General features: G+C 38.0%; 1 protein-coding gene across 1 annotated transcript in view; it reads left to right on the top strand.

The window, feature by feature from the left end:
* The first annotated feature begins 3,199 nt into the window (after positions 1-3,199).
* The window catches only part of mei-P26 (E3 ubiquitin-protein ligase meiotic P26), a 36,674-nt gene continuing 16,781 nt past the window's right edge, over positions 3,200-23,092 (top strand). Inside the window, exons 1-14 of the mRNA XM_019047946.2 lie at positions 3,200-3,443; positions 6,945-7,150; positions 8,505-8,655; positions 9,405-9,584; positions 10,519-10,659; positions 12,096-12,326; positions 12,811-12,911; positions 16,136-16,340; positions 17,052-17,553; positions 18,017-18,184; positions 19,186-19,391; positions 19,952-20,145; positions 20,938-21,101; positions 22,174-22,406. Of these exons, the coding sequence (XP_018903491.2) occupies positions 7,023-7,150; positions 8,505-8,655; positions 9,405-9,584; positions 10,519-10,659; positions 12,096-12,326; positions 12,811-12,911; positions 16,136-16,340; positions 17,052-17,553; positions 18,017-18,184; positions 19,186-19,391; positions 19,952-20,145; positions 20,938-21,101; positions 22,174-22,406 (2,604 nt within the window). The 5' untranslated portion in view covers positions 3,200-3,443; positions 6,945-7,022. The remainder of the gene's footprint in view (positions 3,444-6,944; positions 7,151-8,504; positions 8,656-9,404; positions 9,585-10,518; positions 10,660-12,095; positions 12,327-12,810; positions 12,912-16,135; positions 16,341-17,051; positions 17,554-18,016; positions 18,185-19,185; positions 19,392-19,951; positions 20,146-20,937; positions 21,102-22,173; positions 22,407-23,092) is intronic.

Raw genomic sequence — 23,092 nt, 5'->3', positions numbered from 1 at the left:
AAGCGGAACTTGGAATGGAGATGTTGCATGTGTGAGGAATTTGCGATTTGACTGCTGATTATAATGTAAAAGTTCGTGAGAAACAAGATGGTGCCACTGGTTTTCTCTGAAATCATCTCCCAAGCTCAAAAAAAGCTCTCAAGTTAAGGTCAAAATGGAGGGGATATCCCACCCTACCCTGAGAGTCCACCTCTACATCAAAACAAACTTTCGATGCAAAGATAGGGAGCAAATACATTAGCAGGGTTACCGTGTTTTCAGTTTTGGAGTCCCCAAATAAAGTGGCAGCCCGGTCAATGTATTTGCTCACTATCTGTGCATGGAGAGTTTGTCTTGATGTGGATGTGGACTCTCAGGGTAGGTAGGGTGGGATATCCCCTCCAATATGGCCTCAACTTGAGAGCTTTTTTTGAGCTTGGGAAATGATTTCAGAGAAAACCAGTGGCACCATCTTGTTTCTCACGAACTTTTACATTATAATCAACAGTCAAATCGCAAATTCCTCACACATGCAACATCTCCATTTCTCGTAGAAGGACGGAGCTGAAAATAGGGGAGAAAAACGCCTCCGCAAGAGCAAAAATTCCCCATCGCTCCCCCAACCATTCTCTGATGTGAGGAATAGGAATTCTTATAGCCGGCTAAAGAAGGCATAATAGAAAATCATATAGCTGGCTGTAGAAAGCGAAGCAAATCATATAGCCGGGCTATACGAAGCGATAAAAAAGTATGCAGCCGGGCTATAGTTCCTATCGCCGGGCTTTACACTTTATCGCCATCGGCTATAAAAGACTATAAGAAATTGTGTCGAAATTCGTGTGCTTTGGAAATCATTAAGTTTGATACGGAACCACCATAATATTCACAAAACACACATTATATTTTCCTATAATACATATTTTTTTTCATCAATTACATACATATGAGTCGCTTTTATATTAAAGCATTTAATTATAATGAGAATAATCCATACAGAATGTGTAAACATTTCAAAATCATGAATTGAAAAACGCTGACTCCGTAAGATCATATTGGAGCCTAACACAGAGCAGAGCGACGTGCTGCCAGCGATGAGCGCGCACCAGCGCCTACAAACCCAACAGGGATACTTCACGCATGGCGCAATGCGTGAAGTATCCCTGCTAGGTTTGTAGGCGCTAAGGCGCTTTTCGCGCTGGCTGCCCGCTCGCCGCGCCGCAGCGTGCCACGGCGCTTGAAGCAACTATTTCACACCAGAGGTATTGCACAGTATCATACAAAATTGAAGGTGCTCCAACATATTATCAATGGCAGGCATCCTTCAAAAGTACGGAGCTTTCCGAAATCAAGATACTACGGCCAAAAAATAGAGCGGTAGTCCAAAAACTCACTAAGTCCTAGCATCCGTAATTAGTAACATTTAGCATACACTTTATCGCCTGGCTGTTGCTCAATCGCTATCGGCTATAAGAGGCTATAAGAAATTGTGCAGCCGGCTATAGAAGCTATTGAAAATCTTACAGCCGGCTTTAGGTCTATGGTATTTCAGAACACAGATTCTACTGCCAATTTTTACCAGGGAGCTGAAGGTCACTCTTTCCGCCTGTAGATTAGATATTAAACTTCAGTTGTCGCACGCAGGGTTGCACGCGCCAAATGAAAAATATGAAAGATTGGAAATTTCCGTGAAATATTTCAATAAATTTCACGAGACTGTGAAAAATTACATAATTTTCAGGGGTCGTGCAACCTGCGCTCAAATACACAAAAATAGAGGAGAGTCACAGTTTTTACATTTTGCGAGATATGAAAAGAACTGGTATTTTGCAATATTTTTCATAAATTTCATGAAATATTTCACGTGAAATTTTCAAAACGTTATTTTCCATGAAAAATTGCAACCCCGATAAGCATTCATCCATCATGGGTGGCGGGTGGCCACCACCGGACCAAGTCTAAACTCGGCATCAATGCAAGCGGTCTGCATAAAAAGGTGGCAGCCAACCGTACACACGCGTGGCTTCCCTAATCTGAATTTAAATGTTCAAACAAAAAAGGTTTACTCGAAATCACAAAATTGTAATTTACAAAAACCTTTCATCTGCTGTATCGCTGTATCACTCGTTTCAAGGTAGGTCAGAGGAAGCGCTTAGGGGTGCCCCTTCATTACGATGCGATGCAATTTCAGCTACCTGGGAGTCGAAATAATTGTATCAAGGCGAGTATCCGCCGTAAGAAGATGGTTTTAACTAGCTGTAAAAAATCTCCAATTTGCGTTTCAATTTGGAGGTGTCCTGACTCGAGTTGAATGCGTATACATATTCAAGTCGTGTACTCTGGCTCAAAAGCTCAGCAAGCCTGACAGTTTTGCGAGCGCCATACGCGCGGTGAATTAAGCTACCGTTTGAAGATGGTTAGCGTAAAGTTTCGCCTAAAAACTGATTTCTATTTCATTCTAACGGATGCATGATTACCGTTGAAAATTTTCAGCGGACTTTATCGTCGAAAAACAAAAAAAATTAAGAAACAGGAAATTTTGAAGTACAATTTGTAACCGTTCTAGAGTATGTAAATGGCTATCTAATGTGTTTTTTTTCCAGTGAATTTTTCCGCGAGAATAGCTCAAAATTGCTTTCCCTAGAGGTATCATCTTGTGCTCCCCCCCCCCCCCCCCGACCCCTCTTGATGAATGGCCGTCCCCCCCCCCCCCCACCCACGTTCCGCCTATATTCCCGCCTCTTTTGTTGTAATGAGTAAAAAAATCATCAGCTATAATTCACCTTTCAGACAAAAAGAGAGTTCGGATTAGTCGTCAAGCATTATTGAAAACTGAAAAATGACATCACGTTGATAAGGGAAAAACGCATTTTTCAAGCAAAACTGCATGCGCTAAATCCAGACTAGATCCAGACAACTAATAAGTTTGGCGCGGAAAAAAATTCCTGCGATTTGGGCGCTCGGAACGAGCCGCGGACAAAATGAAATTTAACATTGCAGGCTGTAGGCAGAAGATATAAAGCTAGAGTCGTTTTGAAAAAATTGTATTACGTCATATCGTCCGAGCTAGGTTCTTCCAATAAGAAAAAAGTAAATTACATGCCTTGGGTCCTCTGGACCAATCAGATTTCTACATTGCTTTCACCTTGCTGTGAGCTTTTGATGACGTCATCAAGTTACACTCGGAAAAGCGCCATTGCGTCTACATCCTTTTCGACAACATTAGTCTCGCAAAAAATATTTCTTCTGTCTCCACACTTCGCGCCATTTGTACTACACTCTTTATTATTAATGAAATAATTACTTTCTCTCTAGTGAAATATATTGTTTTAATCTATTTGAAATTGTTTTTATTTTTTTTATACACATATTTATATATATTTATATATACATTTTTTTCTGTGATACAAATTCCAACCAGTTCATTTGCAACTAACTGTGAGCATGAAAACCTGAGCCTGCGTTGGGTAAGTAAGCCTAATTACTTTATCTTGCTGCCCGAATTGAGAATCAGCTTGTCTTCTTTTCAGCATTCGTCAATCCTTTCGGTGGAGTGCCGATTGTTCACTCCGCATCTCTAATTTCGTATTACATTTACGCTTTCCGACCCTCATTCGCAACTCCTCTGAACCTAGTATCTAACCTCCAAATTGAAGTTTTCTACATTTTGTCTGGTCAAGATTTCGCCTTTTTCATCAAGCTTTTCTCATTTTCCGCCTCTGTTCTGTAGCACTAACCACTGATCTTTTCTATTTAAGAGTCTTTATGAGACTCATTTCTTTCTCAGGACAGATTAGTTTCTAGATCTCCCAGGTAGAGGAAGGCATGCCTGGCCGCCTTAAGTAGGTAGCTGTCTGTCTACGGACGAGTCCCAGTAATGGGGACCCAATTTTGTTTGACGTCTCACCTAATCACTGTTAACTGTGTTAACTTTACCTCCATTCTCCTGGATCTATAGCCTGTCCTGCTGCAGGCCCGTTTTCCTAACCTCACGGTGTTCACTGGATTGCGAAATCTGTACTTGAAATGGTGCAAATTTTATGGCATCTCCAAGAATGGGCTCCTCCTTTTTAATATTCCTTGTCACATCTGCAGTCTCGTTTCTAGAGGCCACAATTTGCTTCCTACTCCTCGCTCACTGATGTAGGTACAATAGACAGTTATTTGCTGAACCTACCTCTACCCGTCTAGACTGCCCATGTGGCCCTAATTTTTCATTGGTACATCTTTTCAAATTATTAAGTGATTGTCAATTTTCTGCATATCTCTATCATGAAATTCTAAATTCATGTTTCCTAACTTAGGCTTATACCCCCTCCAAGTCCATGCCAAAGAAGTTTTTGCACTCCTTGAGCACGACGGAAGATCCTCCATTTTGATAGTTGTAATTATTTTTACTTAATGCCAAACTGGAAGCAGCTGATCTTCTGTCTCACTCTAAATGTGTATAAACTTATTTAGCATTGACTCATCTTATAATTTGGATTCTTGACAAATCTTGGGGTACATATTTGTGAAATTAAAGATCTGAAATCTCCATTGTTGCATATAGTTTCCAAGTACCGTCCAAGTCAGGATAGGAAATTTTCTTTTGCCCCTCCAAAAAATTTACCAAGGGCCCTAATTTTCTTTACTTTGCCAGTACCTAGTCAGAGCCTTATGATGATCTTGAGACTCATTGATTTCACAATTGAGCACACTTTCATTGGATCCGCAATACTCAGTTTAAGTGAATTTAGCCCAAAAATGATTGCTTTTTATTTCCCAGCAATTTTCTCTCTATAATCCCTGGAACTTTTTCCAATCACTATTTTTAGAAGTCACAAATGTTTCACATATTGGGGAAAGAAGATAATTTCTTGGCCAACTGAGGATAGCAAACTTCTGATGTTTCAAGAAAAAAACAAAAAAAAAAAGGCCGGAAACTGTATGTAACAAGGTGGAGAAGTGTTGCTGAGTCCACAATGTTTTGCAGGGAAATCAAAGCTTAAAAATTACAATTAGAGTCAAAAAATGTTTCGACTCCAATGAGTACCAGTACAAAGCTGAGGAGGAGAGTGTTTAGCTCAGGCAGTTTGCAAATATTCCAATGCAAACTGCCTGAGCTGAACACTCTCCCCCCTCAGTTTTTTACTGGTACTCATTAGAGTTAAAAAATTTCTTTGACTGTAATTGAGGGGCCAGGACGACAAGGCGCATAAGGGCAGTTTTTGCTATTTCAAGAAATAAGTGTTTGAAGTTTTGAAATTACATGGAGCCTTATGGTGGAAAGAAAGTTCAAACTAACGTTTTAGTGCTTAAAAAGGAGAACTTGAGAGCGAATCTTTCACAACATATGCATTGAGACTAGTATTACTTGAAATCATTGATAGCTCAATTTTTTCAAAAACTGCACTTAAGTATGCGCCTTGCCCTCAAAGCCCCTTAATTGTAATTTTTTGAATTTCTCGGCTTTGATTTCCCTGCGAAATGGTGTGAACCCAGCACTTATTGACCAGGTAATTTATTGAGTCTGCTTTCAGACTCTAGAGATACAAGCTAACCAGAAATCTGCTGAAAGAACTTGGCAATGATAATAAGCAAGTTTACTGGATTCCGGTCATCAAGTTCTCAGGTCATCTTAGCTAGATAGTAGCACTGCCATGCAACACAAAAACGCTGTAAACGTCATTTTACATTTTTAGGTACAACATATCTTAGCGGAGATACATGTGTACCTTGGGACAAGGTTTTCACAGAATTCTATCGCAAATATTATCAAGAACTTAACCTGAAAATTTTGAGGTGCATGGGTCAAACAGTTTTTATTTCTTAAAGTGTTAAGTTCCAAAAAATGCGGGAAAATTTTGTTGGATTTACGGTGTTCTTGCTTAGCACAGAAGAGCAGTCCTTAAGTGTGTTAAAGTGCTCCCCCATCTCTTTGTTTTACTAACAGTGTAATGATCACCTCCAGAAAGTAAGGAAAACCTAAGGAAAATAAATAGTTACACAGTCTTGAGATTTGGGGCCTCCCGAAAAGGAGGTATACAAACCCTAACTTAAACTGGTCAAATCTGCCTGCACGCGGATGCATCTTTTCTTGAAGATCACGTTGGGTTGAAAAATTCAAAATCCAAAAAGTCGACATCAGAGGTTTGCACATGAGCCAATTCAATTTGAGACATGAAGCAAGAGTCAATCTTTGATCAGTTTCTAATCAGCACCACTCAGGGTTGCAATTTTTCATGGGAAATAAAATTTTGAAATCTCACATGGAATATTCCATGACATTTCGAAAATTTATTAAAATTATTGAAAAATACTAGTTTCTTTTCATATCTCGCTAAATGTTAAAATTGTGACTGTCTTCCAGTTTTGTGTATTTGAGCGCGGGTTGCATACTCTAGCCCCTGAAAAATATGAAATTTTCACTGTCTCGTGAAATTTCGTGAAATATTCCATGAAAATTTCCACTCTTTCATATTTTTCATTTCCCGCAAACCCTGACACCACTCAGCAGGCTGACATGAGCATTTAGAAAATCAGTTGGCATTGAAGAATTAAGAATGAGAATGTTTTCGTGAGAATTAATGTGAACAAGATTTATCTTTTATGACAAGTAGTCTTTAATTTAAGTAAAATAGGGGCATCATCTCTCTCAAAACTTAAAAAACACTTAAGTGTTGTTAAATCGTTGAAAGAGGTCAAGTAAAGGTGTAGGAGTGTTAGAGCTGAAATCTGTCCACCAATCAAGGAACACTACCCCATACTCAAGTATTTAACTTCCAAATAGGGAGGGTGGGTCCATCTGCCATCCCCAACCAGTGCCCCTGTAATAAAATCTACAAGTAATTTAACCCTATTTTACAGATATTGAATGTCTTTGGTCATGAATTTAAGATGCTGATTGTGTGAATGATTTTACTAATGTCCTTGACAACATTACTTACTTAATCGTGAAATTCCTAATGTGAACTTTCATGTTTCAGATCCAAATTGACTCCAGTTGAGACACCCACCACCTATTCCAACTTGTCTCAACGCTTGTGATCCTGGCTGAACCAAACATGGATAGCGGAGGTGAAGAGAATGAAACTGAATTTCGGAAAAGTGTGTCGACCGAGAGCTTAAACTCATCAGGTCCTTTAGAGGATGCTTCCACCCCAAGCGATGAAAATAAATGCAGCATTTGCAAGTAAGCAATCATCTTCCATGCTTAATCATGACAGTGCAAAAATAGACTAACTCACTGACTAAGTCAATCAGTATGTGTTGCTGTTGGATGGCTTCAATATGAACAAGAATTTAATCTTGTCATCATCGTGGTATTCATGATCACTGGTAATATGTGACTGAATGTTTCTCGCCATTGAAATTCCTTGTATTTTACCCAATCTTAACCCTTTGTGGTTGACTGTCAAGGGTGACTGAAAATTTTTTTTGCCATGTTCTGATCGGAAGTCAGGCCCGACCGGATATAAAGTTTAGCAAGCTTTGACGTCATGTACCGGGCCCGAGTTGACCCGCTTGACAAGTGCTGCGGTCCTAGTGGTCACTGAGGGAACTACTTGTTGTGTTGACATCATAGTAAGCTTATTGTTAGTCTAAGGCAAACAGGGACAATTAATTGTGACCACCAAGGATTAAGAGCTTGAAGTAAACTATAATGATAAATATACATCATAGAATTTGGATGTAAGGTTGTGCGCTTGTCCACATCAGAACCTTTGACCATCAACCATGCCTTTGGCTCCTTTTTTTGTTGTAGGAAGTAGTTTGATAAATGACATTTTCATGATAATTACTTATTCTAACTAAGATTTGTGGCGTGAACAATTGAAATTCTCAAAGTTCTCTTAATACCCATGAAAGAAGTTTCCTACAGTTGCTTGATCTTAGCTCATTTCAATGCTAGTGATTCTTCAATGAAAAATCTACTTCAAATTGGAACTTATTGACTGGTAAATCACAAGGTCTGTACTAAGCTTACTAATTAATACTTAAATAAATTTTGCTTAGATTTTTCAAAAATACCATACAGACATTCCCACATGTATCCAATGCTGAAAACTTGGCAAAACTTTCTGTGCAGGAGCTACAAAGAAAAGCACTTGCAGACACAGTAGGTAATTAAAAAAATGTGTGATATGAACCAGAGATGGGCGAAAATTATTTGGCAATTATTTGGTCAATCAACAGCATTGATTAATTCAGCATTCTTCTCAATTGGTTGAATATTTGACAATTGACCTATCTTATCAGGTAGAGAACTTTGTGGACCGAGTATCTGATCAGTGTTGCCGAACTAATTTTAGTAATTGCCAAATTATTCGCGCTCAGCTCTTATATAAACTATATTTTTACAGTGCGCTAAGGAGTGGATTTTAAAAAATGTTTGATGTGCTCAATGTGATTTCTGTATGATGGTAACATTTACAAGTCTACATAGTAAGCTGTATCTCTTAGGTGTAACAGACCATTAAAATAAATTTCATGAGATACATGTATCTACGCATTCTTTTTCCTATAATTTCTTGTATTTCTTTCAGTAATGAGTACGTGGCCCCTCGGTTACTTGCGTGTCTCCACACGTTCTGCGAAGCATGCATTGGCAAACTCTTGATGAACAGTGGAGGAGATGCTGCCAACTTATCAGAAGATCGTTCTCTTGCGTGCCCAGAATGTAATCATATCACTACGGTAAGACAGGAGCTCACTTTTGAATTCATCATCAACTACTGTATAGAGGTTTCAGCTTTTATTGTACTCATAATGATTAAGTGTTCATGTTCAACTGTACTTTTGGTTTTAAAGGTGTACGCATTGAATTTAAAGAAAGAATATAAGATTCTTTTTCATCACCTAAATTGATAGTAAAAATATATCAGAAGAATCTTGATAGCTCTGTTTTAAAATACACACCTCTGCTTTATTTACTCAGGTTGTATTTTTATACAAAGTTTCTAGGAAATGTTCTTGGGAGGGTAAAAAAAAATTACACTTAATTCTGTGCAGCAACAATGAACTGTCATTACTCATATTAATGAAATGTTATTTGAGATAAGGTATGCCTTAACTGTCAATAAATAAATTGTAATTTATGAAGTAGTTAAAAAACAAAACTGCCAAGGTACCGTTAACATACCGTATTCATCCACAGATAACCCACACCCTGATTTTTGAGTGTTGAAATTGGGCATTTTTTCCCCCGATTTCAACACTTGAAAATCAGGGTGCAGGTTATCTGTAAAACTCTCAGAAATTGCATACCTATCAGGCATTACTTGATAATATGAGCAAAACAAACCACCGTGGGCACAGGTAGGTTATAAGGGAATTTTTTTTTTTCGACCCTCTCAAAATCTAGGGTGTGGGTTATCTGAGAGCATGCACGGTAATTTAATCGTGATTAATTTATGAATGTAAATCATTCTTGATTGTCAATTCAGGTCAGTATTAATGGAGCTTCCTCTCTGCCTTGCGACTATGTTTTGACTAACATGTTGGATATAGCTGCTATTCAGAACTCTGACATTGGTTGTTCAAGCTGCATAACCAAAGAAAAAGCAGTCGCAAGATGCTCTGATTGTGCTCATTTCCTATGCCCCAACTGCGAAAACGCGCATGAGGTAAGTTTGGCAGGGCGTCTACAAGTTTGGAAAGTCAGGAAATAGTACTGATTTTTTAAGGGAGGTCCAGAATCACTGATAAAGTGCAGAAACTCCGCAAGAAGGTCCGTTTTCCCCGTTTTTTTTCCCGTTTTGGTTATTTTTGTCGCAATTTGAGAGAGAAATTCAAATTTTTGAAATTTTTCTATTTTCGTCAATTGGAGGCACTGAAAAAGAACTGAAATTTTCTGTTGAGGAGGCACTGAATTTCTTAGGAATGCACTGTAGAAGTACTGATTTTTGGCCAGCCTGTTTTAGTAGACACCCTGGTTTGGTGCATTACCCTCAGATTTTTTGTCTATTTCTAAGATGTTCTTAGTTACTGATCTCTCTCAAATTGATTACCAATAAATTATTTACGAAAACAAACATGCAGGGTGTCTCCAGATCTAGAAAACTGGGACTTTTCCAGGAATTTCATCAGTTCAGAGAAATCTGGTGAAAGTAAGGGAATTTCATGTAAAAGATTGGATATTCGTAAATATTAAATCTTTAAATGTAATAAACATCTTGGCTGAGTATAACCAAATCGGGGTCTCAGTGCTGAGTTCCACTAGGTATGAATAGTCTAAGGAGAAATGATTTTCAATGAGAAATTGCAATTTCGTCAATTTTGAATGATTAATACTTAAAGAGAAAAGTACACATGTTCTTGTTCTTTGCAGTGAAAATAATGTCAATTTTTCGTTTTCACTTCCACTCGTACAACTTATTGATGTGAAAAGTGAGGGAATTTTGATGATTTTGGTCAGGGACTAGGGGAATTTTTTTCCTTGGACTCTGTAGATATTTTGATAGTAGTATATTTGTATACACTTAATCTTTTATTATTAGTCGAATCTTGTAGATCTCAAACTGTAAGAAAGAAAATTATATTTGCGTTCTCTGTTTCTAGTTCATGCGATGTTTTGAAAATCACCGTGTTATCAAGTTGGAGGAATTAAAGAAATCTGCCGATCTTGCGACCATCCACAAGCCCATCATTTGCAGTGTTCACACCAGTCAAGTTGTCAGTTCATTTTGTCACACCTGTCAGGTATGCACTTAATTTTAATCTTGGTTTGAATCATTGCCCACTCCCTCTTGCCACGGTATTTTAGAAGTTTTTTTTTTTCTACCTCAAATACGACATTAGTGGTAATGGAGTTGTTGCATGTGTGAGGAATTTGCGATTTGACTATTGATTCTTTTGTAAACGTTCACGAGAAACACGATGGTGCCACTGGTTTCCTCTGAAATCAACACCCAAGCTCAAAAAAAGCTCTTAAGTTGAGGCCAAAATGGAGGGGATATCCCATGCTATCCTGAGAGTCTACCTCTACATCAAGACAAACTCTCCATGCAAAGATAGGGAGCAAATACATTGACAGGGTTGCCGTGATTTCAGTTTAAGAGTCCCCAAATAAAGTGGCATCCCTGTCAATGTATTTGTTCCCTATCTTTGCATGGAGAGTTTGTCTTGATGTAGAGGTAGACTCTCAGAATAGCGTGGGATATCCCCTCCATTTTGGTCTCACTTTGAGAGCTTTTCTTGAGCTTGGGAGTTGATTTCAGAGGAAACCAGTGGCACCATTGTGTTTCTTGCGAACTTTTACAAAAGAATCAATAGTCAAATCGCAAATTCCTCACACATGCAACATCTCCATTCTTGCTTTCAGTTAGAACCCCACTATCCTCAGTCACTACTATACAACCAGCCTGGGGCAACTGTAGTTTGAGGCCATCAACCTTGGGCTGGCTATCCGGGAATCGAACCCAAGACCTCTTGGTTATAGATCCAGCACTGAAAACTACTGCACCTCAGGAGGTTGACAATGAAATGTCCCTAGTATCTCATCTAGAGTGAAAAGCAATTCTTGAGTTCAGATACCCCCCTTCCATAGAAAAAATTAAAAACTAACTTATATTATACTAATTTACTGTTCATTTTTCTGTGACATACCGGATTTTTTGACTTTAATAAACAATTTGGAAGTGTTCCGTAAAAGAAAACAAAATGAATTTTCCAAACATAAACAAGTAAGTAGTTTTATGCTTGTACAGAGGCATATTTGGACTACATTTTGCACTAAGAGAACCGCGGTCGGTGTACCATTTCAGAACAAAGTATGTTCCTTTAGTTCCCTCGTCCATATAAGCGCTTTTATGGATGAATCAAAACTATTTCCTCCTAAGTACCTGCAATTAAATTGCACTCTAAAATATTTATTAACACAATTTTGAGAATTTTTCTAGAACTTTGTTTTTACATCGAATGTTTGCCTGCCAAAAAAAGTTGAAATTAGAGAAATTCGGTAAAATTAGAAGTCTCTTAATGAGGAAAGCCTATTTAAAAAGTAGGAAAGCTATGAACTGGTTGACTTGGTATTCCTTGCCATCTTGGTTAAGCCTTCGTTAAATTATGTTTCTTTGTTACTGAAAACTCTTTTTTTTTAAAAAATATAATTAACACTCTCCTCCATTTGACCCTAGAAACTTATCTGTACGGAGTGTGTCATCACTCTCCACAAAGCTCCAGAACACAAATACGATGGCATAGCAGAATCAGCAAAGAAATCAAAAAATGATATTGCATCTTTAGTGACCGAAGGCAAAACGAAAATGGAGCTCTGCGAGGAAACATCCACCAAGTTAGAAACGGCTCTTGGAGATCTGGAAACTATGCACGACACTGCAAAAGGTCTTCTTTTAGAGACATATCAGGTAGCTGAAAAATTTAGTTAATTTTTATGATTTTTTTTTTCTTTTAAAAATCAAAATATTTCTTCCCATTTTATCTTTGGACTTTATCCCAAAAATAGAACCTTATTCTGAGGATTTTTGTTTCTTCCTTCTCTTGTTGAATGAAAGAATTTTAACTCTAAAACTAACACTCTACTTTGGAGTATACTTAGTATCCTTCAATTTACAGTTTTCAGCATTTTAGCAGAAGATCATAATTTTTAGATCATTAGTATGTTCTCAAATGATTAATTCGCTCTAATTAATTCAAGTTCCCCGCCCTCGCCTCACTTTTGTGAACGCAATTCTGGCGTTCCACAATGGAGCATGACGTTTTTGGACACTCTGATCTCGAGGGCTTTGAAATAAAGAGTTAAATGCACGTTTCCCCCCACATCTTTAGGTTAGGGATTGAATGTTCAGTGAATGTGTTTTTTAATTCCACTTTTTTTTGTTTCATATGCAGAGCTACAAAGCTGTTCTGGAACAGTTGAAAGATGAGGCACTCGCTGAACTAGAATCTGTTCACAAAAAACAAGAGCTTGTGATAATGGAAACTTGTCATAAGTAAGTAGTACATTCAGTTCATTCATGGAGCTATTTATTCATACTATGCACCAGAAGTGTCCAAATTTTAAAAACGCTAATAGATTTTAAGATTTTGTGCCCCTATGAAATTCTTTAAAAAACACTTCATGAGTAATCCTTAATATGAAACAAAATGATATGCTAAAATCTGCTCAATGTCAGGCTTTTTTGCATCTTCTGCACCACAATTTCATGAGGTATGCAGCTCCGATCGTTTTGGTGAGTTTTGCTTTGTGAAAACTTCTGAACCATGAGGCTAGGCGGGTCGCGATCAGTCGGGTGCAAAAATTAAAGGCCTTGAAATGGGCTCTCAAAATGAGGAGGCCACTCAAATTGCGACCTTCATTGTGAAACTACAATTAATGTGAAATATTTCTTGCAAATCTATTAAATTGTTTGTAAAGACCCGCTCAAAAGTCGTCATCGTAAAGGACTCTATGCACGGACCCCCCAAAATCGCCCATTTCAAAAGTTAACGAAATTCATACCAGTGATAGAGGGGCACTTCCGGCCTCCAAATCCGGGGTTGGTTTAGTGCCCAGCCCCCCGAGTGCGACGTTGCCATTTTTTAAAGTTGAAACATGTTAAACCCCATAACTTTTGAGCAATTAAAGATATGAAGGTGCGGTTTGTTTGAGTTGATAGAACATAAAAAGAGCTATCATTTCGTATATAGTTTTTATCCATTGTTGCCAAATTTACCCAAAAATCGGCGATTTTTCGATTTTTTCAAGGTGCAAAAATACGGTTAACCTAAAAAATTCAATATTGGGACACCACGTAGGAAAATAAAAAACACGCGTAATTAAAGCCCTTAATGTGAGCTTTCCAACGGTATATCGGTTTTTCCGGGGAAACGATTCTATCGCGAGATACAGGCCTTCAAAGTCCGACTTGGCGTACTTTTTGGAGGTCCCGCGTCATTCGCACCTCAAAAATAGAGTATTGCGAACGCTGGCAGAAAAACGAAACTCATACGTAATGAAAGCTCTTTTAGTGAGCTTTTCAACGGCATATCGGGTTTTCCGAGGAAACGATTCTATCGCGAGATACAGGTCTTTAAAGTCCGACTTGGCGTACTTTTTGAGGTCCGCCGTCATTCGCACCCCAAAATATCAGTATTGCGCACGCACATAGGAAAATGAAAATTACACGTAATGAAAGCCCTTTGTATGGGGTTCTCAACGGTATATTGGTTCTTCCGGGGAAACGATTCCATCGCGAGATACATGCCTTCAATGTTCACTGTAGCGGTTCAGGTCCTATTGAATATTACATGAAACAGGGGAGTTCTTATATCTAAGTGGGCTGCCGTCCATGCAGCGGCGAGCAGGGAGAGAAAGATGCAGATATGCAGAGAGAGATGCAGATATAGAGACGAACCTGACACATACTGCAAACTGTATATTACCAAATGTTAAACGAATATTAAACCTACAAGTTCAATGGAATCTCAGAAACAACGGATTCATTTTTATATCATGTCTCCCCTATAACACAATCCCTGAGATGGCGACTTTTTTCTTGCACCCTTTATACCTGAGTGTTTTCATTCACGTTGAGTGTTTGACACCATCGAATTTTCTGAGGCAGGGAATCGATAAACGAGATCGAAAAATTGTCTATTTAGTGCCCTGTTTCATGTATTATTTAATATGACCTGGGACGTGCACCATCACGATGGGCAAAGAAACAAGCCGCGCAGGATACCTTAAAACCCCGCTACTGTGAATATTGAAGGCATGTATCTCGCGATAGAATCGTTTCCCCGGAAAGACCAATATACCGTTGAAAAGCCCATACAAAGGGCTTTCATTACATGTAATTTTCATTTTCCTATGTGCGTGCGCAATACTGATATTTTGGGGGTGCGAATGACGGCGGACCTCAAAAAGTACGGCAAGTCGGACTTTAAAGGCCTGTATCTCGCGATAGAATCGTTTCCCCGGAAAAACCAATATACCGTTGGAAAGCCCATACAAAGGGCTTTCATTACGTGTAATTTTCATTTTCCTATGTGCGTGCGCAGTACTGATTTTTTGGGGTGCGAATGACGGCGGACCTCAAAAAGTACGCCAAGTCGGACTTTAAAGACCTGTATCTCGCGATAGAATCGTTTCCTCGGAAAACCCGATATGCCGTTGAAAAGCTCACTAAAAGAGCTTTCATTACATATGAGTTTCGTTTTTCTGCCAGCGTTCGCAATACTCTATTTTTGAGGTGCGAATGACGCGGGACCTCCAAAAAGTACGCCAAGTCGGACTTTGAAGGCCTGTATCTCGCGATAGAATCGTTTCCCCGGAAAAACCGATATACCGTTGGAAAGCTCACATTAAGATCTTTAATTACGCGTGTTTTTTATTTTCCTACGTGGTGTCCCAATATTGAATTTTTTAGGTTAACCGTATTTTTGCACCTTGAAAAAAATCGAAAAATCGCCGATTTTTGGGTAAATTTGGCAACAATGGATAAAAACTATATACGAAATGATAGCTCTTTTTATGTTCTATCAACTCAAACAAACCGCACCTTCATATCTTTAATTGCTCAAAAGTTATGGGGTTTAACATGTTTCAACTTTAAAAAATGGCAACGTCGCACTCGGGGGGCTGGGCACTAAACCAACCCCGGATTTGGAGGCCGGAAGTGCCCCTCTATCACTGGTATGAATTTCGTCAACTTTTGAAATGGGCGATTTTGGGGGGTCCGTGCATAGAGTCCTTTCTGGAGAAAAAGGGGTACTTAAATGGGTTTTTAACCCATGTGGGCTTTGAGCCAATGGGTTTTCTAACCAATAGAAAGTGCTAGGGTTGCAGTGATCGGCTACAACCGTGGTTTAAAACGTTTGCATAATGCACTCTTCCATTTTCTTAAATGTTTCCTGGTCGGGCAGGAAAAATTTTGAAAAAACATGTCAGCAGAGAAAGTGTTAATACCTATTTATCTCTCCGTAGTATCAACTGCATCAGAGCTAGTTATTGTGGTATTCTGTTTACATTTTATAATATTGGTAAGGTAAGAAATATCAAGAAAATGTCTTCAAAGTCTTTCCTGATAATGGATCAAACATCCTCACCAGGACAGTAGAAGTAAGGATCAATGATACTGCGCATTAACCTAACGTAACCGCTTAATACTTCTCTCAAATGTATTTTTCACTATTTTTGTATGTACAATCAAAATGAAATTTGCTATTTTTTCAGTGTGGAGAAATCAATGGAACATCTGGATAGAACTAACAAATTTGCAGATACACTTCTAGAGAAAGGAAATTCGTCAGAAATTCTAGCACTGAAACCACTCATAGTTTCTCATCTTTTGCGCCTAATCAGCACCGTCCCAAAACCCAAGATCAAAGTTGAGCTTGAGTTTGTTACTGATATGAATCAATTCAAAGAAGCTGCAAAGGTGAGTTCTAAATATTTATTTTGTATAGTGTAAAAATTTAAATTTTATTGTTATATCTAATAAATCATACAGTCTTTCTATTGATCTGCTACTATATCACCGTTGTCGGTAAAAATCGGAAAAAATCAAGAAAATCTATCTAGGATCTGGTAATTTTGAGTGGGTCAAGCATTCTTCAACTTCATTCATTTCATGACTGAAAATTTGATTCAACTCATGAAATATGTTGGTTTGTATAATCAAATGAGTGTCGATTTATTAGGGTTAAAATTCGGAAATTTCATCTGAAGAACAAGGTTGCCACAGTCAGGGAAACCGAGAAATGTCAGGGAATTTTAAAAAGTCATGGAAAACCGGGATATGTTAGGGAATATGACGAAAATGATAAAAATGTCAGAGGAAATTTGTTAAATCACCTTCATTTACTGTATAGAACGGGTTTGAGGTTTCAAACAACAAATTTTGCCTGAAAACTATTTTCAATTATGCCTTCTTAACCACCCGTCACATCTTCAATTTCCAGGGAATTTCACCAAAATGTGTCAGGGAAATTTCAGGGAATTTCATTCTCTAAATTCTGTGGCAACCCTGGAAGAATCAGGAAACTATCAGGAAAACTTGAATTGAAATTTCGGTAGAAATCCTGTTCACTGAACTCTTGATCACTAGTTTTTCCTTGTATCATCACATCTTAATTTTTTCTGTTCACAGACTGCATTTGGCTACTTGAAACACCCTGACTATCAACCGCCACCTCCTCCCCCTGCTCCTACGGCACCGATCTCTCTGCCACTTCACCCAACACCTCCACCAACATCAATGCCCCCTCCAATGACCAACGGTCTTATCAACGGTTCCATCTCTGTGCCCTCCTCTTCGGTTGCCTCGAGCCCTGTCTCGATGCCATCGTCGTTCGATTCGGAAATTAATTTCTCAACCTCGGTGCCACCACCTCCGGCCCCCCTCAGTCTCACCTCCATCCAAGAGTACAACCTCACGCAGCTGGCCACTCTTGCTGCGGGCACAGAAAAGTCACCGTCACCCCCGAGCATTGTGCCTGTCTCAGTTCCCGTCCATCCTAGCCCCAATCCGAGTCCTACGTCTGGTTTTAACTTGGTCGACCTCTTCTCCGGTGATATCTCGTCAACTTCCAATGCAATCAATAATCTTCAAGCTTTAGCAAAACTTGGTTCAGTTGCTTTTAACGATCAAGGTGAGTTCTTTCATTATTCATGTGCTGCTGTTGCTAATTATTTTGTTTAAATGCATCCTGAAATTGGTTTTCAATGTTGTACCTAATCCATTAAGCTCACTCCTAAGCCTCATTCTTTAGGCGGGTAAAGTTTAGTGTCATTTGGTTCTTTTTGGTCTATTTTATCATAAATTTACACTTTCTGCCATTAGAAGAACATAATCCTTTTTGCTAAGTGGTTTTGCAGTACCAGTGTACCAATTTTATTTAAAAACTCAATTTTCTCACTGATCTTTTTCAATTTAACTTTTTTGATTTAACATCTTATTTTTTTTACACCCATCATAACTGTATTGTACTTTGAATTTCTATCTGAAAGCAAGTCTGTAATCAAAACTGCAGCTTGAGAAAACGTGCAATTTTTTTTTTTTTTTTTTTTTTTTTTTAAGTAAGTAAGACTTTGTTCACCGTAAATTTGTTGCAGATATGCCAAACGGACCGGCCAATGGAGCTCCGCCCGGAAACGCTCTTCTGCCAATGAATCGAGCTGCATCCCCACTATTGGACAATCTCTCTTCTCTAACCCTTTCTAATCCTACAATGAATAATGGAAGCAACTTCCCTCCATCAGCTTTAACTCCAAATGGCAAAGGTACGTGTGCCATTGTACTCTCCAGGAAGATAATATATCAGGCAGGGTTTCCTGCCGTCTGGAAAGTCAGGGATTCCGTAGGGATTAGAAAAAGAAAGGGAATCTATGTTAAAAGTCAGGAAATTCTCCGAGAAGTGCGTCAGCCCGGCAACTTCAGCTGGCACCATTCATGTAGCGTGGACAATCGCCGTGTGCTTCATTTCTTAATTCAAATCTCTAGTCTTAGAATTTTTGTCCAACCTCCGGCTTGAGTCAACGTAGCTATAGAGGCAAACCATGAAACAGAATTATGTAAATATGTTAAAAAAATTTGAGTCAGGGAAAAGGAAAAAAAATTGAAAGGAGTGTCAAGGAATTTGGAAATGAAGAAACTAAGGAAACCATGATCAAGGTGTCTGCACCACGTACAGAATGTACGGATACACTTGATGTGGAACACTGCTTTGTTTGGCGCACAATTTTGGGAGATTTTTCTTCGCTCTTTCAAGAGTATTCTCCAAAAAACTGCAGCAAAAATGTCAAGTAGTTTGCTTTTTCAAAAAGAAGCACCTAAGAACAGAAATTTTGAGAGTGCAATAGAGATGAATGGTTTTGTAGTTTAACAGTCAAAATCTGCTTTCTGTCTTAAAATCGTCTTTTAACCATGAGTAGAGCTCCTAGAGAGGGTTCAATTATGTTCTCGAGGGGGAAATGTTTTACAGATTTTACCAAAAAATTTCTGTCATAACTTAGATTTTATAAATCTGCATTTTGCCTGAAGATAGCATGGTGCACTTGCTTAAGGTCTGCCAATTTTTTTTTACCATATCCTAACAAAAACAGAATACTATGCCAAAGAAATGATCTTGTAAACTTCCCACCTCTGTATTGAAATTTGTCTCTGACTTTCATTGAAAATGATGTATGGGTCTAATTTTTTTGAGAACTCTCTGAATAGTGTGAGAGGAGTGTCAGTTCATTTGTTGATCAGTAATGATTGAATCTTCTTCATTTCCTCTCAGAAATTGTGGCTGAAATTCCTCCTCCAATGGGTGTTTTTGCCCAGCAAATCAGGGCCAATTCAAATGCAAAATTGTCCTCTATGCAAATTCGATCGAAATTTGGTCAGTTGGGGCCCGGCAAAGGTCAGTTTAGCTCGCCACACGGATTTTGTTTAGGTGTTGAAGAGGACATCGTTGTCGCAGACACCAACAACCACCGCATACAGGTATGATCAATTTCTTGATTACCTCTTTGGATATTTGTTTATTTTTATCCAATGATTGTAATTATTAATAAGATTGTAAGGTAATAAACAGAAAGTAACGGAAACTAAACAAAATGAAACCAAAAGGAAATCAAGGTCAAAAACTGTGAGCTAAATAATGACAATGAAGAAAGTTGAAATTAAAAAACTCAACTCACAAAAATAATTTAAAATTGGACTTTCTTTACTTTCAAGATTGTAAAGGTTATCCTCTGACAATCAAATTAAAAATTTGACGTTCTGTCCAAACCATGGCATTATAAATTTATTTTGGTTGTGTAATTAAGTAAATGAGCTAATATTTTACATCTCATGGTCTTGTCAGGTCTGGTCAGTAGCTTTACCTGTTAGGACCTTCTTGATAATGTGCAAATATTAGCATTTAGTCTTTGAGTAATTGGGAAGGTTGCTTTAATTCCCGGCCGGCACGGCAATTATATTTTTTCTTTTTACTCTTTGTCCTACCAATTATGATAATGAGCTATGTAATTAACTAATCGATGTGTACATTTTACTGTTAGGTCTTTGACAAAGAAGGCAATTTTAAATTTCACTTCGGAGTGCCTGGCAAAGAAGAGGGCCAGTTGTGGTATCCTAGAAAAGTGGCTGTCATGAAAAACTCTGGTAAATTTGTGGTCTGCGACCGTGGGAATGAGCGATCTCGAATGCAGATTTTCTCCAAAGGTGGTCACTTCATCAAAAGGATTGCTATCCGGTGAGCACTAAATGAATCAATTTGTTTACTTAGTCGAAAGTATTCATTTATTTATTTATTTATTTTAGACCTGTGCAATTATGGATTTTTTAATTTGATAACGATCACGATTATGATTAAAATTGGAAAGAAACTTATAAAATAAAACAGCGCGATAATTTTTTTTTTGTTTTTACTAAAAACAAAGTTATTTTTTGGCTTTCGTGACCAAAGTTGAAGTGAATTTAACTGAAAGGGACAACCTAAGCGCAACAAAAGTGCAGCGTCGTGAATTAATTAATCCCTTAACTGCAAAGATAATTGACAGCAAATAATTTTCTTTTCCTTTCAAGTAAGAAATTAATTACCAACATATCTTTGCAAAGGAATTTGAAAAGAATTAGTAAATGACCTGATTCCAATGCTGATCAAAAAAGGAGGAAAAAATTGTTATAATGATTTTAACACTGTGACTGCAGAGGCATTTTTAATTCTTGGTCTCACAAGACCAACGCTTCCCAGTGGCAACTAATAAAAGCCCTAGTTTGACAGCTTTCAGAGGTCCTTTAGCTCTATCTGTTGGCTAACTACATAGTTGAATGTTACTTCGATATCCTAACGAGTGCATTACATTAGTCTCAATGTAGTTTCTACCTCTGGTAGTTCTCTAAGTTATCCTGCCGCTTTTTTTGTCTGTTTTCATGGCCTTACGGGACCAGCCACTGTCGGTCCTTGCATGCCTAAGTGGCAGTTAACAAGTTTAAGCACTATCTGCTCTCAAATACTTATAGATGTTGCTCCTTTTCTCCGCAGGTATATCGATATTGTTGCTGGATTGGCAGTTTCGGCTCAGGGTAACATTATAGCAGTAGACAGTGTCTCTCCAACTGTATTTATCATCTCAGAACATGGGAATCTTATACACTGGTTTGATTGCAGTGAACATATGCGAGAGCCATCAGATATCGCTATAAACGGTAAGATTCGTTTCCTGTAATATCACAAACCATACATAATTTTTGGGTGAAATTATTCTGAAATGGAAATGGAAAGAGTTGATGAGGAGTAAACTGTAATGAATCTTGATTTTTCTCAAAAATTCAATTCTACCGGTTTCCAACATTGAGAACTAAACTTACGATAATACAACTGAAAAGCTTGATGCAAAGCACCTCGTTTTTTGGTCTCTCTCGGATTTCCTTGAAATTTAGCAGCCTTATGAAAGTGTGGAACTTCAGCATTTTCCAGTCTGCTTTGTTCTGTTCCACTCAAATGACTCAAATTCCCCTAAAATGACTAATATCTACATTTTATTCCAAAAAATGACATTCAATTCTTCAGTTGATCATATATCTGGAATAATTACATTCTTACAATACTTTTGATAATATATTTTTAAAGATTTATCCCCACTTCCCATTTAAAGAAAAAAAAAAATTTCCTTCGGAAAATACACTAATTAACTAAGAGTGTTAACATGAATCCTTGTTGGTATGCTGTTGGTTACTTCTTGTTTTGAAATATTCATTCACTCGATAAGACTGCTTCCGTTGAAAGTAGACGAAATTCAAATCGAAGCATTGTTTCCTAGTATATTGTCTGTCCTTTGGGTTGCCTTGCAAGAAAAACTGATGAGACGTTAGCTATTGGTAAGGGCGCTCTTTTTGTAATTATTCTCCCAAGAAACTGATTCGATTGCTTACTGAAAACCGATAGAACATTCCTGGCCCGAACTACATACTTTAGTAGAAAGTCAGAATTTATAAGATGTATTGAATTATTTCGACGTCCTGTTACAGTGTGAAATTACTGGCAGAGTCAGTTAATTTTTTCTCATTTATTTATCTGTCTTCGTGAAGGTGCTGTTTGTAGCTAAATCAATTTCCTAACCCAAGGGATTCCCATTATTGTTTTTAATTGGATTTTTGAAGAGTCAAAATGAAAGTAAAATTGCTTATTTGCTCTCAGAATCTTGAAGAAATAGAATTGTATGACAGTGTTCTGCATACAAATTTTTGCGAAATCATTTTTTTTCTTTTTTTTTTTCAGGTCGAGAATATTTTGTTTGTGACTTCAAAGGTCATTGCGTCGTTGTGTTCAATGAGGCTGGTATATTCCTGCGTAGAATAGGCTGTGAAAGTATTACTAGTTTTCCCAATGGCATCGATATTTCTGATGCCGGTGATATTTTAGTTGGTGACTCCCACGGCAACCGTTTTCACATTGCTGTCTTCACCCGAGATGGTAATGTTACGTGTGAATTTGAGTGCCCCTATGTTAAGGTAAGATTCATCAATCAATCTTCGCTCTTCCTAAACGTACTTTAATTCTTACTGAGGCAGAGTGTCTGCCGGTCTTTTAAAGTCCCGAATGTCCCCGATTATCCCCGATTTTGGAAGAATGTCCATGATATCTCCGAAAGTTCCCAATTTTTTTGTGTAGGTCCCCAATAAATAACAAAAATTGTCCTCAACACCGGCATTTTCGAATTTTTCCGCCAGCCGCAGCGGTGCAGTACAACCAGGAATAAAAAACTGAAGTGTTGTTTGATTTTTCGCATGTTTTCATGGGTTCAACATAACTTGTAAAATTATTCGTACAAAATACGCCTTTTAACGCTCTAACTAGATCCCTTTCTCTTCCTATTTCGGGAAAAAAGTCTCCGTTTTTCTTGAAAAAACTTTCTAAAAGTCCCTGAAAGTCCCCAATTTTGGTTTTTCTTAACTGTTAGACACCCTTTAAAGGATGACGTGCCACCTCTCACTGTTTTGAGAGGTCGAATATTTTGCTACACATGTATATTCAGAGATGCAAAATTCACGGAATAAAATTCTATGTTTCATATGAAATATTTTGCTGATAAGTGAAATTGGCATACAGAGTCCATCGCTGAATTTTGAAAAAGTTTCATTTCTTGAAGTTTCGTGAAATTTTGCATCTCTACTTATTTATGAATGGAAGCAAGTGT

Source organism: Bemisia tabaci, chromosome 9 (genome assembly GCF_918797505.1).
Source record: "Bemisia tabaci chromosome 9, PGI_BMITA_v3".
Lineage (NCBI taxonomy): Eukaryota > Metazoa > Arthropoda > Insecta > Hemiptera > Aleyrodidae > Bemisia > Bemisia tabaci.
Note: the sequence above shows the minus strand (reverse complement) of the source record. Positions and strands in the feature narration are given on the sequence as shown.